This window comes from Anomalospiza imberbis, chromosome Z (genome assembly GCF_031753505.1).
Source record: "Anomalospiza imberbis isolate Cuckoo-Finch-1a 21T00152 chromosome Z, ASM3175350v1, whole genome shotgun sequence".
NCBI classification, from domain to species: domain Eukaryota; kingdom Metazoa; phylum Chordata; class Aves; order Passeriformes; family Viduidae; genus Anomalospiza; species Anomalospiza imberbis.
This window is the reverse complement of record NC_089721.1, coordinates 2215885-2229602: the sequence shown is the minus strand read 5'-3', so window position 1 is coordinate 2229602 and position 13718 is coordinate 2215885. Positions and strand designations below refer to the sequence as shown.

Sequence of the window (13718 nt, the reverse complement as noted above, 5' to 3'; positions counted from 1 at the left end):
ATTCACTTGGAGCTCACTAAGTGGGAGGAGAAACAAATCAGTAATATCAGGACAGGAGCCATGCTAGCCTATATAAGCTGGTGGGACATTTTCTTTTTCCCTACTTTCCTTCTGGCCTCACCAGCAAACCTACAGCTACTCCCGAGCTCGTCTGAGAGGTAAGAGCACTCTGTTCTTTCCTTTTAATGCACCCTGTTACTGACTTACCTGGGTCTTTCCTCTCCCTCAAAACACCTGGCAAACAGCATTTGAGCAGTCCTGCTGAAGGAGAGCAGCTGAGGCTCAGGAGGAGTACAAGAATATCAGTTATCAAGAATCTTCTAGCAGGGTGAGGATTTATTAGTACTGCTTAGCCCAGGTGGCTGAGCCTTGGAGGAAATAGAGAAAAGAAATAAATTCTAAAAATAAATAACCAGAACATTTCTTTTTATTGCCTTTCCATTCTGCCAAATGAAAATGCCCAGATAGTAATAATACACAGCTGATGAGATAATGTCTCTGTATTTCTCTGTCCCTGAGAGACAGGTCTCTGAACACTGAATTGCACGTGAGCTTAATGAATATTTGAATCTGAGGGGTAAGCTTTTTTTGAACTAACACTTTGAAATATATCTTCTATGGGAGAACCTGAATTGTTTTCTTCCAGTGAGGGTCAAGTGCATTATAACCTGTTTCAAGGATGGTGCTTGCGCTTGTGTGTGTTCCTATGCCTAACACAATATTAATCCAGCTTTACTACACCCCTGGTAACATTACATGGGCTGTGCTGGAATTAGAGCTGCTGAGAGTCTGGCCCTTTCCTCCTATTGTGCTTGGATGCAGGAATTCCTCTAAAAAACAGGCTGCTCACAGAGCTTGGCTGCCCGCAGACTTCACAGCAACAATTCAGAGAATGCAAGACACAATGGCTACGATTGTGCGGTAGCAGGTCCTTGGGTCCTTGCACAAACAAATACCTCACTATAAATTAAACCCTCAGAGAAACCTGGATTTTGGCAGGGAGAGAGGAAAATTCCAGAAAGAAGAGAAAGCACTAGATAACTTTGCTGCATTTCCACAGGTAAAAGCCCCATGTCCAAGCTTGGAAGCGCCCATTACCTGGAGTATTAATCAGCCAAACTAAAGACTCTGTCCCTCTCCCAGCTGCAAGCACAACACTGCTCTTAGCATGCACAACACAAAACCAACCTGTGGCCAGGCTTGTCTCCTCCTCAGCAGGTGAATAAAGGAGTATTTGCCAGGCCAGATGCTGCAGGAGTGCAGCCCCAGCACAGGGCCAGCTTTAACGAGGCATGACTGAGATGCCGTGGGTATGGCGTGACAGGGAGGAAGTGTACACAAGTGGAAGGAAAATTGATTTAGGGAGACACGGGGTTGCATAACGTCAGTACTTTGCTACAGGACATTTATTAACTCTGAAAGGATGATTAAAAAAACACGGTAGATTAACATCTCGGCGCTGTGGAGATTTCATCTTCATGAAAGAGAAACATCTGTGTTTTCGGCTTTGTTTCATGGGAAGCTCTCACTTCCCATGAAAATGGTTTCCAATAGTTGCACTTACAGCACGCTACAAACCACTTGCACTTGCAGCACTGAGATGAAAAGTGCGTTCAGACTGGCTCTGCCTGGGTGCTGCTCCTGCTCCTTTATCGCACCAGTTGCACACCAGTACTGAGAGTTTGCATAAACCTCTCGAGAGTTTATGTGAGATGAGGCAGTGTGCTCCAAACTGTCTGTCTGAGAACGGGACTTGGTCTTTTAAAAAACTTTTTTCCCAGAATAATAGAAAGCAAGAATAAAAAAGAAACTACCAAACCCAAACCTACACCCCTGTAGAAGCCAAGTAGTCTGTTCCAGCAGAACACTCCTTTTGCAATTATTTCCATTTCCTTGCTTTGTGCACTAAGAAAAAATAACGCTTTCAGTGAAAACCATGTGTTTGCATAACTTCAGCTGCAGGTCCTCTAAAGACCTGCTGCAGACCAGCACATATGAAATCCCCATCAGAACATGTACACTTCAGTTCTGCATTATTATTCAGACATCACTGTGTTAAAATTCTCTGAGCATATCCACAGTTCTGAGATAAGACACCTTTTGTATTTTCTCCTTTCTTAAATACCTGCTATCACCTACTCCCTGAAGCAACTTAATCTGTTAACAAATTATTTATCTGTGCATATGTATGGTAGGTACTGCTTTGTAACATCACTAAAAATGCCTAAAAAATTTTATGCTGGTGCCAGTTTCCAAGTGTTTCACTACCTCTTTATGCTCTTATTGGACAACTAAGTAGAAGTAGTGCAAGTCCTTCATACTTGGTGTTTCTGAATAGATGGGACAAGCCTCAGGGCTGTGGTGACAGCAAAATCCCCTTAGACAGGACACAGCCCTCACACAGTGCCAGGGATGGGATTCAGGGAAGTCATGAAACCAGTGGGGCTGGATCTGGGTCTTTTCTGTCTCATGAAGACCCCATCCTAAACCAAAGGTTTGCTTGGCCTACACCCACTTCCCACCTGGCTGCTCTGCAGGTGAAGAGGCTGTTCAATAATGGTTTCATTCTGCTTTAGCATAAGTAATCACAGAATAGCTGGGGTTGGAAGGGCTCTTTAAGGCTCATCCAGTCCCACCCCCTGGACACTTTCCACTAGCCCAGGTTTCTCCAAGACCTGATCAGCCTGGCCTTGAGCATTTCCAGGGATGGTCCAACCACAGCTTCTCTGGGCAATCTCTGACAGGGCCATACTGACATGGAACAATTTCTTCCTAATGTCTAATCTAACCCTGCCCTCTCTCAGTTTGAAGCCACTGCCCCTTGTCCTGTCACTCACCAGATGCTCTACTGAACAGATTAAGTTCCTGTGGTCCCTCTAGAGAGACCCATCCCTAGATCAAACGGGAGTGCCTGAGGGGTTGGAATAGACGAGCTTTAAAGGTCCCTTCCAGCACAAAGTATTCTGTGATTCTGTGACACAATGAACACGAGTTTGAGCAGCACTGCAGGACGGGAGGTAACCACAACCACCCCGCAGCCTCTGTGACTCTGAACGCTCCGGAATGCGCTGGGCATCCACTGGGTGTGAAGTTGGAGACAGGTTAGTGCAAGTGACTCACCAGGTCACCTGGTCTTTTTGCCGTGCCAGCTGCAGTGAGCTGGCTTCATTTCTGCCCGTGGAAACCCAGGGCAGAGGAGCACTCAGCCAGCTCACACATGCCTTTATATGGCAAAGCAATACATCAATTTTTTGGTGAACTCAGGCTCTCAGCCTCATCCATTTTTATCTCCACTGTACAAGTGGACTGGACAGTGACTCCAGCACTTCACGTGCACATTACACCCCGTTCTGCAGACTCCTGGGTGCAAACAGCTCCTCACTCAGCTTGCAGGGGAACACCCAGCATGAGTCCCACAGCATAGCTCTGCACTGCAGCAGCACTTCATTTTAGGGTTAGCAAAAGGGAAAGCTCAAGCTGCTTAAAGAGGGAGATCCTTTAAAAGGAAAATGTAAATGCGTTTTCACCAAACTGAGAGTATTTATCTTGGCTGGAAACTTTGATTTAACTGAAAGTACATTCAGTTCACTTATTCCAGAATAAAGTATGAAAAAAGTAAAGGCTAATGAATTAATGTAGTGAATTATAACAGACCCAAAAAAAGCCTTCCTGTATCAAGACACCATCCCTAGCACCACTGTTTTCCTCCTCTTCCTCCTTAGCCTTTTTATTCCAGGCCCTTATCTTCATGTACACAAAGCCAAACTCAATACTTTTCTGTATATACTGGTCCTGTAATCAGCTTCTCATATGGAACCTATCCTTTTATTAGCTGGGCTCTTCCAGAAGGCAGAAAAATGTCCATTTATCGTTTGAGCAAATATTTACTGCTTCCTGAAATGTCACCAGCATCCCTCCAGTACCACAAGAGTAAGAAACTGGCCAGGATTAACCAATGGTGCATTAACCAGTCTTTCCCCTACACAGACTCAGAGCTGCTTAACCACACTGGAGGGTCTGGAAGTGCAATGCCCAGGGGTGAAGCAGCTTAAGCACTCAGCACCTGTGTTTCTGAGCTCTGGGTTCTCTCCCCTCTCTGTTCACAAGGCCTTTAATAAAGTTTTGAGTGAGTCAAGGACTAACACAAGACCCATATGTCTGTATCATCCTGTTTAGACTATCAGCTCCCAATATAAATTAATTATTTCTTGCACAAGCTGGCACTCACCAGTGAGACCTGAAGCACCACTGGTTCTGTATTCACACAACAACAGACTTTGTCTGGTGTTTACTTGATAATTACCAAGAATTAGTTCAGGAAACAGAGTATGCTCCAGAAACAGAGTTTTTTTATTTATTTGATGACTTCATATTCAGAATTAGCTCTTAGACAAACAATGAATTGGCTATAGGCACTGGTTTTAGGTGTAAGCCTCTGATCCATGTGCCTGAATAATGCTGTCTAGGCTGTATGAGGTGCCAAAGGTTACTCCAGCAACCCCTTATGCAAAGGGGGTGTGTCCCAAAAGGGACCCCATCTCCCAGTCCTGCCCCCCAAACACCTTATTTAGGCCTGAACACCTTTGCTGGGCCTATAATAGTCCCCTACCTTATTTAAACTTTTTATAGCACCTGGTAAATTTAATAAGTGTATTTTCACTAGTCTCTGAGGGTTTCTTACTACAGCTTCTAACATGCAGTGCCCAATATTGCCTCAGCAGAGAAGAAAGCAGCATGACTAAGGCAGAGTGGAAAGCAAGAATTGTGAATTTGGGCATCAAACTCTTGAATCAATGCTGGGTACTTCTAAAGATTGGTCAGCTTAAAGTGCAGCTCAGATGAGAAAAAGGAATGTATGAATGCATGTGAGTAATGGAATAAGGCACCATGGGCAGCCCCGGGCTAAGCCCTTGCTCAGGAGAAAGGTTGAGCTGATCCCAATAGGTGATTATAAAACTGAATTTAGGTGCCTATTAGTGATGGCTGATGGATAAATTCAAACTAGAAATATGGGTTAAGCAGCAGACAAGCTTAATAAATGAGACTCCTTTTAACTGTGTGGAAGTCTGGGAGGACAGGGAACGTGAAGAGGGAATGTGCTCATGGACACAAAAGAATCAGGTGTTCATAGTAAGGATTTTCCTCTTTCTGGTTCCAAAGTAACATGTGGTGAGCAGTTATGTGGTAAAGAGAATAAACAGGGATCAGAAAGAGGCCTTTTAATGACCTCTCTTTTTTTTTCTTTTCCCTTGAATTTTACCAAAGGTTCAGAACATCAGCATGGAAAACTGTGTTGATGTCAAGATAGAAACCAAGGGGGAAAGAATGCCAATGAAGCAAAATCCACTGAGCACAGGTGGGAAGAGTTTCTGCAGAGCTGTGGGTTACCTCACTGGTGACATGAAGGATTTTGGAACCTGGCTGAAAGGTAAATCTACTTTGTTGTGACTAATGACAGCGGATTCCAAAAAAAAAAGTACATCAAAGGAGTAATAACTAACTTCTTAGTGATGTGATTCGAGTTAGAGCAGTATAGAAACTACCTCTACCCTGATTTATGTCCATTTTGTAGGGGAAAAAAATCAGCTTTGTGCAGAGATCCACATAGTGCTTAAATCTTGAGGATGTCTGAGATGACATTTACCTCCCAGCATGCCATGTACAAAGCGAATTTGGTCCTACAGAACATAGCCCTGGATGGTTATTCTGTACTCTGCCATTCTTCTTAACACTCCATGTCCTTTCAGCTGAGCAGTTTCTGTCAAGCCTAATGCCACTGTGAAGTTAAATTACACATAGGTAGGTGTGTTTGGTCCCTGTAATAAATCAGCAGTGGGATACACACACGATTTGCCATCTGAGCCACAGACATCATAAATTAGCTAGTTCATATGAATCTGGTCCAGGATACTTTATAACACAGGGTTCTGGCATTCTCACTGTTCATCTCAGTTTTCCAGCTGTAAGCTTTCACTGTGGACCATAATAAATCCCTGTCAGGTTTTACAGTCTTGTTGATTCATTGCTTCAGTCGTGGTGCCAAGTCCCACTGCCAAAACTTTTCCTGAGTTTCAAAAATACATCCCAAATCATTACCATCTGCAGACTTTAGGGGGCTTGTTTTATTACTGAATTTGATCTTTTCCAGACAAACCTCTCATGATCCAGCTCCTTGACTGGGTGCTGCGTGGGATATCCCAGGTGATGTTTGTCAACAATCCCCTCAGTGGGCTGGTCATTCTGGCCGGCCTCCTGCTGCAGAACCCGTGGTGGACACTCACAGGATGTGTGGGAACAGTTGTCTCAACTTTAACAGCACTTATTCTGGGTCAGGACAGGTAAGTCCATCCTTTTCCCCCTCAGGTGGCCACTTCAGTGCTGACTTATGTGATGAGAAGCCTGAATTTAGTGGGAAGTGTCCCTGCCCATGGCATAGGGTTGGAACAAGGTGGTCTCTAAGGTTCTTTCCAAACCAAACCTTCTATGGTTGTGTGATCCAGCCTTGACTGGGCATGTATCTGGTCTGGTAGGACCAGACAGATCCTCCCAGCAGCTGCACCTGGTGCAGAGGGACACTGGACAAACCTGCAGAAGGGGTAGGTGCTGATCCAAGTGTGTGAAATTAAATTTCGGTGGATGAGTTCCAGCAGGTCATCCCCAAGCAGAGCCACAGCTGGGTGAGAGGGAGGGCTGATGTGAACAAAGCATCCTCTGGGGAGAAGACTTCAGGACAGCTGTTCCCTCCACACAGATCAGCCATAGCAGCAGGCCTGTATGGATACAACGGGGTCTTGGTGGGATTGCTGATGGCTGTCTTCTCTGCTGATGGAGACTACAACTGGTGGCTCCTCCTGCCTGTGGCACTGGTGTCCATGACCTGGTAAGACTGATGGTTCCTCTGCTTCTCCCTCCAACCCCAGAGTCCCCACACGTGAGACTGAGCTGTTGCATTTCTATGCAGCCAGCAGTGGAAATGGAACACAACATATGTACTGTTAGATCTGCGTTGCTATTTACACTTTTAAGCTCAGATGTAATCCAGAAACAAATAAAAATAACCACATAATCACAAGTAATCCCAGTGGGGAAAACAAAAATCAGTGGCTGATCATGTGTAATTCAATGTTCTGAATGTGAGTCATATTGCTGTGATGCATCAATTCATTTCTGTTTCAAGAGGAACATTATTTTCACTATTTCCTACCATCATCAACCACAAGTGTTTCATCTATTTAAGTCACCATATAAAAATGTCATGAAAATTTACTTCTCCAAGCACAGAAGCTGTTCAGTGGTCCCAAGACATGATGGTTGACGTTAATCAAAACAAACAACTAGTAATATTTTACTTGTATGTATGACACCATAATCTGCTAGGTATTTGGCCAGCAAAAAATTTTGAAACCTGGTCTTTGACCCCAAAATGTCTAGTTGCAGACTGCTAAAACCACACATGTAATTTGTCTGCCTGAATTTCATGTGGTGTTACAGTCACTTTAATGTCAGCTTTTACTGCTGATGCACAAGCTTGAGCAAGGGCACACAGCCACATTCACAGCTCACAGTTCACTCAGACCCAGCATGGGTATCATGGTCTCAGTCCACCTCAGGTGCTACAAAGAAAAGGTGAACACTGAGATTGAGCTGGGGAATAGCTCCATTAAAGCACTGGATCCTGTCTCCTTCACGTTTACCAAATTCACCATACGTACTAACATAACGTGACAGAAATCTGTACATTGATAATTGCCTTTGGAGGGGTAGGAAATTTATGGAGTGACCCTTTCTGTCTCTGATTTGATCAGAAAGATTGAGGAAATTAAACAGGTAGAAGGAGGAGAAGGGTTTTTTTTGGATTCTTGTGTTTTTTTTGTTTTTTTTTTTTTTTTTTTTTTTTTTTTTTTTTTTGTTTGGTTTTTTTGTTTGTTTTAAATAGACCAAATTTTCTGCAGCTGGGTTTATAGTTGGATGTGGTTCTGGTGTGATTTTTGCCCATGTGACAAGCTTCTAGAGAGACCATTTTGTTCTTCTTTCAGCCCTATTTTCACCAGTGCTTTAAGTGCGGTTTTCTCTAAGTGGGACCTGCCTGTTCTCACCTTGCCTTTCAACTTGGCCTTGACCCTCTACCTGGCTGCTTCAGGACCACACAACCTCTTCTTCCCAACAACTCTCATTCATCCTGCAACCGCAACACCGAATATCACCTGGGCAGATGCTGAAATCACAATGGTAGGATGCCTTAAGGGTGACAGTCCTCTTCATTTACAATTAAAAATACTACAGAAACGTGTCATCTTCCTTTATAAATTCCTATGGATTGGGTGGGATGGGACCTGAAATGGTCATCTCATACCCTCCCCTGCAATGGGCAGGGACACCTCCCACTATCCCAGGCTGCTCGGGCCCCATCCAAGGTAAGGCCTGACACTTCCAGGGATGCAGGGGCAGCCACAGCTGCTGTGGGCACCCTGTGCCAGGGCCTGCCCACCCTCCCAGCCAGCAATTCCTGGTTCCCAATATCCCACCTGTGCGTGCCCTCTGGCAGTGGCAGCCACTGCCTGTGTGCTGTCCCTGCATGCCTTGTCCCCAGTCCCTCTGCAGCTCTCCTGGAGCCCCTTGAGGCCCTGGCAGGGGCTCTGAGCTCTCCCTGGAGCCTTCTCTTGTGCAGCTGCACAGCCCCAGCTGTGCCAGGCTGGCTCCAGAGCAGAGGGGCTCCAGCCCTGGCAGCAGCTCCGTGGCCTCCTCTGGGCTGGCTCCAACAGTTTACCTCCTTTGTTACTGCATTATGGCCTGGCAGTACAAAATTTGATTTATAAGAGAATTATTATCCAAAATATAAGGCTTTACTCTAGGAATGTACATTTTTGACAGCTTGAAAACAAGGACATTTTCCTGTGCAGTTGGATCCAAGTGCATAGATTATAATCTTCAAATACTCTCTTGAATCTAATTACCCATTTCTATTTCTATGCATATACTGATCATCTTCCCACAGCTAAGGTTGTGCTGAGAATTCCAGTTAACTCACAGGGTAATTTTAATTTTTCAGATACAGGCTGTTTATAAAATTTCATTTTTCTGATTAAACATGAGCTAGCAAATATTACTGTGTTAGAATGGTTAAAAACTTAGGTGCAGGTACACATTCACATATTTTTAATTTATATTCAAGTGGGGACCTTTCCAAGGGAACATTTGATTCTCCTGGATTACACCATAAACAATACAGATACCAAAGTAACTATTTTCTGCTAAGGCTCAGCAGATTATTTTAAGGGGTTCCCAGGGAGTGATTAAGAAAGGGAAGTTAATTGACACTAAATAGAAACCCACAAGTGACATTTCTCAAAGAACATTCACTGTGGCGCATAGTTTTATAGGGACTGTATACAGAAAGGTGCCTCAAAACCATCGCTAAGCTGTGACCAGGCTGGACTCTGTCCCACCAGCCCAGCAACTCTTGCTCTTATTTCTAGTGGTTCCCAACCATCCCCTAAGTTCACTCTCATGGTCCCTGTGGATATGCAAAAATGGTCCAGTCAGCAGCACATGCAAAGAGGATGATTAAACCCTTTCTCAAAATCTTTACCTTTGATCTTAGAGCAAAAACCTGGCAGAGGAGCTCAGGGCAAGGGAACAAGCCATGACTCATTTTCATTGAAGGGGAAACCCTGTGGAAATGCCCTGCTGTCTCCTGAGACCTGTCCAAATGTTTCAGTTAAAAAGAAAGCCTGCATCCAACAAATGCCAAATGTGAGCCTGGCCAAGAAAAATAGGTTTAAAAACAAACCAAAAAGAGTTACCAAGTTGATAACAAATTGTCTTGTTTGGTTTGTTAATTTCTACAGCTTCTGCAATCCATCCCAGTCGGCGTGGGCCAGGTTTATGGTTGTGACAATCCCTGGACTGGCGGAATTTTCCTGATTGGTTTATTTATCTCCTCTCCACTCATTTGTGTCCACACAGTGATCGGCTCAGCAGTGGGGATGCTGGCAGGTAATGATTTGGCTTGTGCCACAGATTTATACAAAAGCATGGAGAATAAAACAGGAACTACAATAAGTGGAGCAATTAAAGCCACAAGTATTTCACCCAATGGAGAATGGCTGCTTGGAAACAAAACATACTTGAACTTCTGTTTTAAGAATTCTTTTGATTGACTTCCCTATTCTCTTACCTTGTTTTATGACAGTGGAAACCTTCAGAAGAAAAAAATGTCTGTTGTGCTGAGATTAATTTTTACCACAAAATACTTAATTTCTGGGTGTATCCTGGTGGGTTTAGGGGCAGATCAATGAAAGTCATAGCCATCAGCCTGAACATGCAGGCCTCAGGGATTCATTTAAGGTTCACGTGTAGGCTCATTCACTCATGTGTGTTCTGTTGAAATCAAATCACCAAAGTCAGCTCAGCAGCAACAGGAAAATTCTGCCATGCTTCCCTTGGACCCTAGCAACATGCCTACAAACAGCTCCATGTACAAATGCTGGCTAGAACCTTTGAAAATCTGGATTCATGCCAGTTCTCCACCGCTTTTATCTCTTTGGCCAAGGAATGACACATTTCCCCGACTTTATTTTCCAGGGCTGAGCTTAGCAACGCCGTTCAACCAAATCTACTCGGGGCTGTGGGGCTACAACAGCTCCCTGTCCTGCGCTGCCATCGGGGGCATGTTCTTGGCTCTCACCTGGCAGACACACCTCCTGGCCATGGCCTGCGGTAGGTACCCGGCAGGCTTTCACCTTCCCTGGAGGTGAGACAGGATGCCTTTGCAGCAGAGCTGGGCTGGAGCCAGGTGGGCACTTGGGGCAGGCAGATGGGTGTAGGTGAGGCTGATGAGTGGTGGAGCTGGCTGCTGGAGCCACTCTGTGCTTTCATTTTTGGCCAAGAGTTGTGTTTAGAGAAAGAGCTGTGATCAGTGGACACATGTGTTAACTGAGGTCTTTGAAATCAGATGCTTTGTTTTGAGTCATTAATCGTGTTTGTTCGCTCATTGCTGGATGAATCATGGGGGCTTTTTTCCAGCCACAGATACCAGCTCAAATTTCTTCTTTGAAGAAGGACATGCCTAATCTTTGAGAAGAATGGAGCTCTACTCTAGTTAGACAGTACACATTCCCCATTCTCTTGAAATGGATCAAAGGCATGAGCTGGGCAACACAGCAGGATTGAAGAATTATTTATAAGGCAATTCCATATGAAATTTGAATAGCAGAGCAATCTGGGAGTGAAACTATTGCTCATTCAGTGCTCATACAAGAAAGATTTTGCTCTGTATGTCATTGACCCACCTTCAAGCCCTGAAGGCAGGACAGATGAGAGTGGGAAGGTTATTTTCCTATTTAACCCCATCCATCAAGCTACATACTTTCCATGTCAGTGCATTTTTCAAAAAGCCTGTGATACCACAGAACATTTTTCATCACTCCAGGTTTGTTTGTTTGTTTGTTTGTTTTGCCCCTCCCATAAGCTCCAGGTTGGAGGGAACACGGGAAGAGGTTTAGCAGGGTACTGCCCAGACAGGGTCATAATCATTGGTTGAGCTACCCAGGGCAGAAGGAGACATGTTTGTCATTGCTGTTCTACTCCATGAGCAACTGAACTCACCAGGAACTGCCTTCCTTTTCCACAGCACTCTTCAGTGCCTACCTGGGAGCAGCAGTGACCCACATGTTGTCTGTGGTAAGTAGTGTATCAACTAAGGGCTGATTTCCAATGCTGAATTTCCCTGGCTTGTCAGGCAAAACACCAAGATGTGGAGAAAAATTCAGCCAAAGGCAGAAAGGGTCTGGGAGAGAGGTTACTATATGCCCAGGTGGTTGGTGTGATTCCCAATGGAGCAGGTGACTTGGAATCATCACTTGCCTCTTTCCATCCTTGGAGTTTGCATGAACTTCCACAGCTCAGCTCTAGGCACTTATAAGATCACAGAATCATGGTTTGGGTTGAAGGGCACCTTAAAACTCACTGAGTTCCACCCCCTACCATGGGCACGGACACCTTCCACTGTCCCAGGTTGCTCCAAGCCCCATCTACCCTTGAACACTTCCAGGAATGGGGCAGCCACAGCTGCTCTGGGCACCCTGTGCCAGGGCCTCAGCACCCCCACAGGGAACAATTTCTTGCCCATATCCAATCTAACCCTAAGGGGGAAAGCCATTCCCCCTTATTCTGTCTAGGCCCTTGCCCAAAATGCCTCTCCAGCTCTCCTGGACCTGCTTTAGGCACTGGAAGGCTGCTAGAACATCTCCACTCTTTCAGATATTTCCTTCATGCCTGAAGCAATTGGAAAAAGGGCCCTGCACGTGTGTGAAGAAACATTAAATTCAGGTTAACTTCTTTTCTCAGTTGCTAAAAGTCAGTCAGTACCACAGCCCAGGGAAGAGATGAATGTTTCTGTTCCCCTGTCTCATTGTCACCCTCTCCTAACTCATGTCCAAGAAACCTTCCCCATGGCAGATGAGGTAGCTCTGTCACCAGAGCTGGTAGATGTTGCAGGCTGATGCACAATGTCAAGACATCATAAAGAAACCCAGACTCCCTCAGGAAAGACTCAGTGCAAAACCGAGTCCAGACTTCCTCCAGAAACCTTGTTCCAAGGCGGCCAGCTCTGAGTGTTACCCCAATAAAGGAAAGACACGTAGTAAATAGGTGGTTTGTTATTATTCTTTGCAGTTTGGGGTGCCATCTGGAACCTGGCCCTTTTGCTTGTCTGCGCTGACCTTCCTGCTGATGACCACCAGCCACTCTGCCATCTGCAGGCTGCCACTCTCCAAAGTCACCTACCCAGAAGCCAACCGAGCTTATTATCTGATGATGAAGAAACACGAGAGGTCTTGCTGTGAGGCATAGAGACCCCAGAAGAGAGAAACTCAGCAGATTTTAAGGCAAGAGCACGAGGGGTTTGCCCAACAGACTGTGATTTGTGTGCTACAATGTCCAACACCACCCTCTGTGGTGGAGAGACTTTTCCCACCACATCTGTTTGTTCTATTAAGAAGATTTCTATTAGGTAGGACTGGGCTGTGCTGGAAGGACCTTTCCCAAGATCAACCTGTTATGATTTTAAAGCACACATGTCTGAAAAGACACTTGAATTATAAGCAATGGGAAAATGACTTTTAAGCTGAAAAGAAAAATCTCTCTATGAAATTGAAGAGACCAAAATCAGACATAAAGAAATAGAGCATCTTTCGGCAAATGAGGGGACTTCAAATTAATGGCTAAACATCCTATGACAGCAAGAGGAGACATCTTAGAGAGTTTCATTGTAGCAGAGAAATGGAATAAAGAGCACTCCTTGCCAAGTAGAAAACAGGTTGTGAAGAATTCTACCTGGAGGGACCTCTGAAACCCAGTGGAGAGAGATGTTCATTAGCAATCAACAAACATAAGATAGACTTGATTTTTGTGATTTTTGTGTTAATCTCATGATTTCTTTTAATACTTGAATTTGGTGATGGGTTAGCAAAGGAGGGGACAGCAAAGAAAGTCATTGCTGTCCCTTTCCTATGCAATAAAACGGCTCTGTTCAGTCAATGCACAAAAATAGAACTAATTTGAACTGATCTTCTGGACTTCTCTCCCTACACTGTCCCACTCAGCCCAGGAATATCAAACAGCAAAATGTTGCACTGTCCCAGCCTGCTGCTGAAGCTCAGGAGGCTCAGGGGGGACCTTCTGGCTCTGCATGACTCCTGACAGGAGGGGACAGCCAA

At 44.8% G+C, this 13718-nt stretch overlaps 1 protein-coding gene across 2 annotated transcripts; it reads left to right on the top strand.

Annotated features, from left to right (window-relative positions):
- On the top strand, nucleotides 1-13414 carry SLC14A1 (solute carrier family 14 member 1 (Kidd blood group)). Of its 2 annotated transcripts, none has more exons than XM_068177459.1 (9): nucleotides 1-158; nucleotides 5266-5428; nucleotides 6149-6338; nucleotides 6752-6880; nucleotides 8037-8229; nucleotides 9849-9996; nucleotides 10585-10719; nucleotides 11633-11682; nucleotides 12676-13414. In XM_068177459.1, the coding sequence occupies exons 2-9, from the start codon at nucleotides 5281-5283 to the stop codon at nucleotides 12850-12852; spliced, it is 1170 nt and encodes a 389-aa protein (XP_068033560.1). In that variant the 5' UTR covers nucleotides 1-158; nucleotides 5266-5280; the 3' UTR covers nucleotides 12853-13414. The 2 variants fall into 2 exon arrangements, with proteins under 2 accessions (XP_068033560.1, XP_068033561.1); XM_068177460.1 differs by lacking the exon at nucleotides 1-158 and adding an exon at nucleotides 2995-3101.
- The last annotated feature ends 304 nt before the right edge of the window (nucleotides 13415-13718 follow it).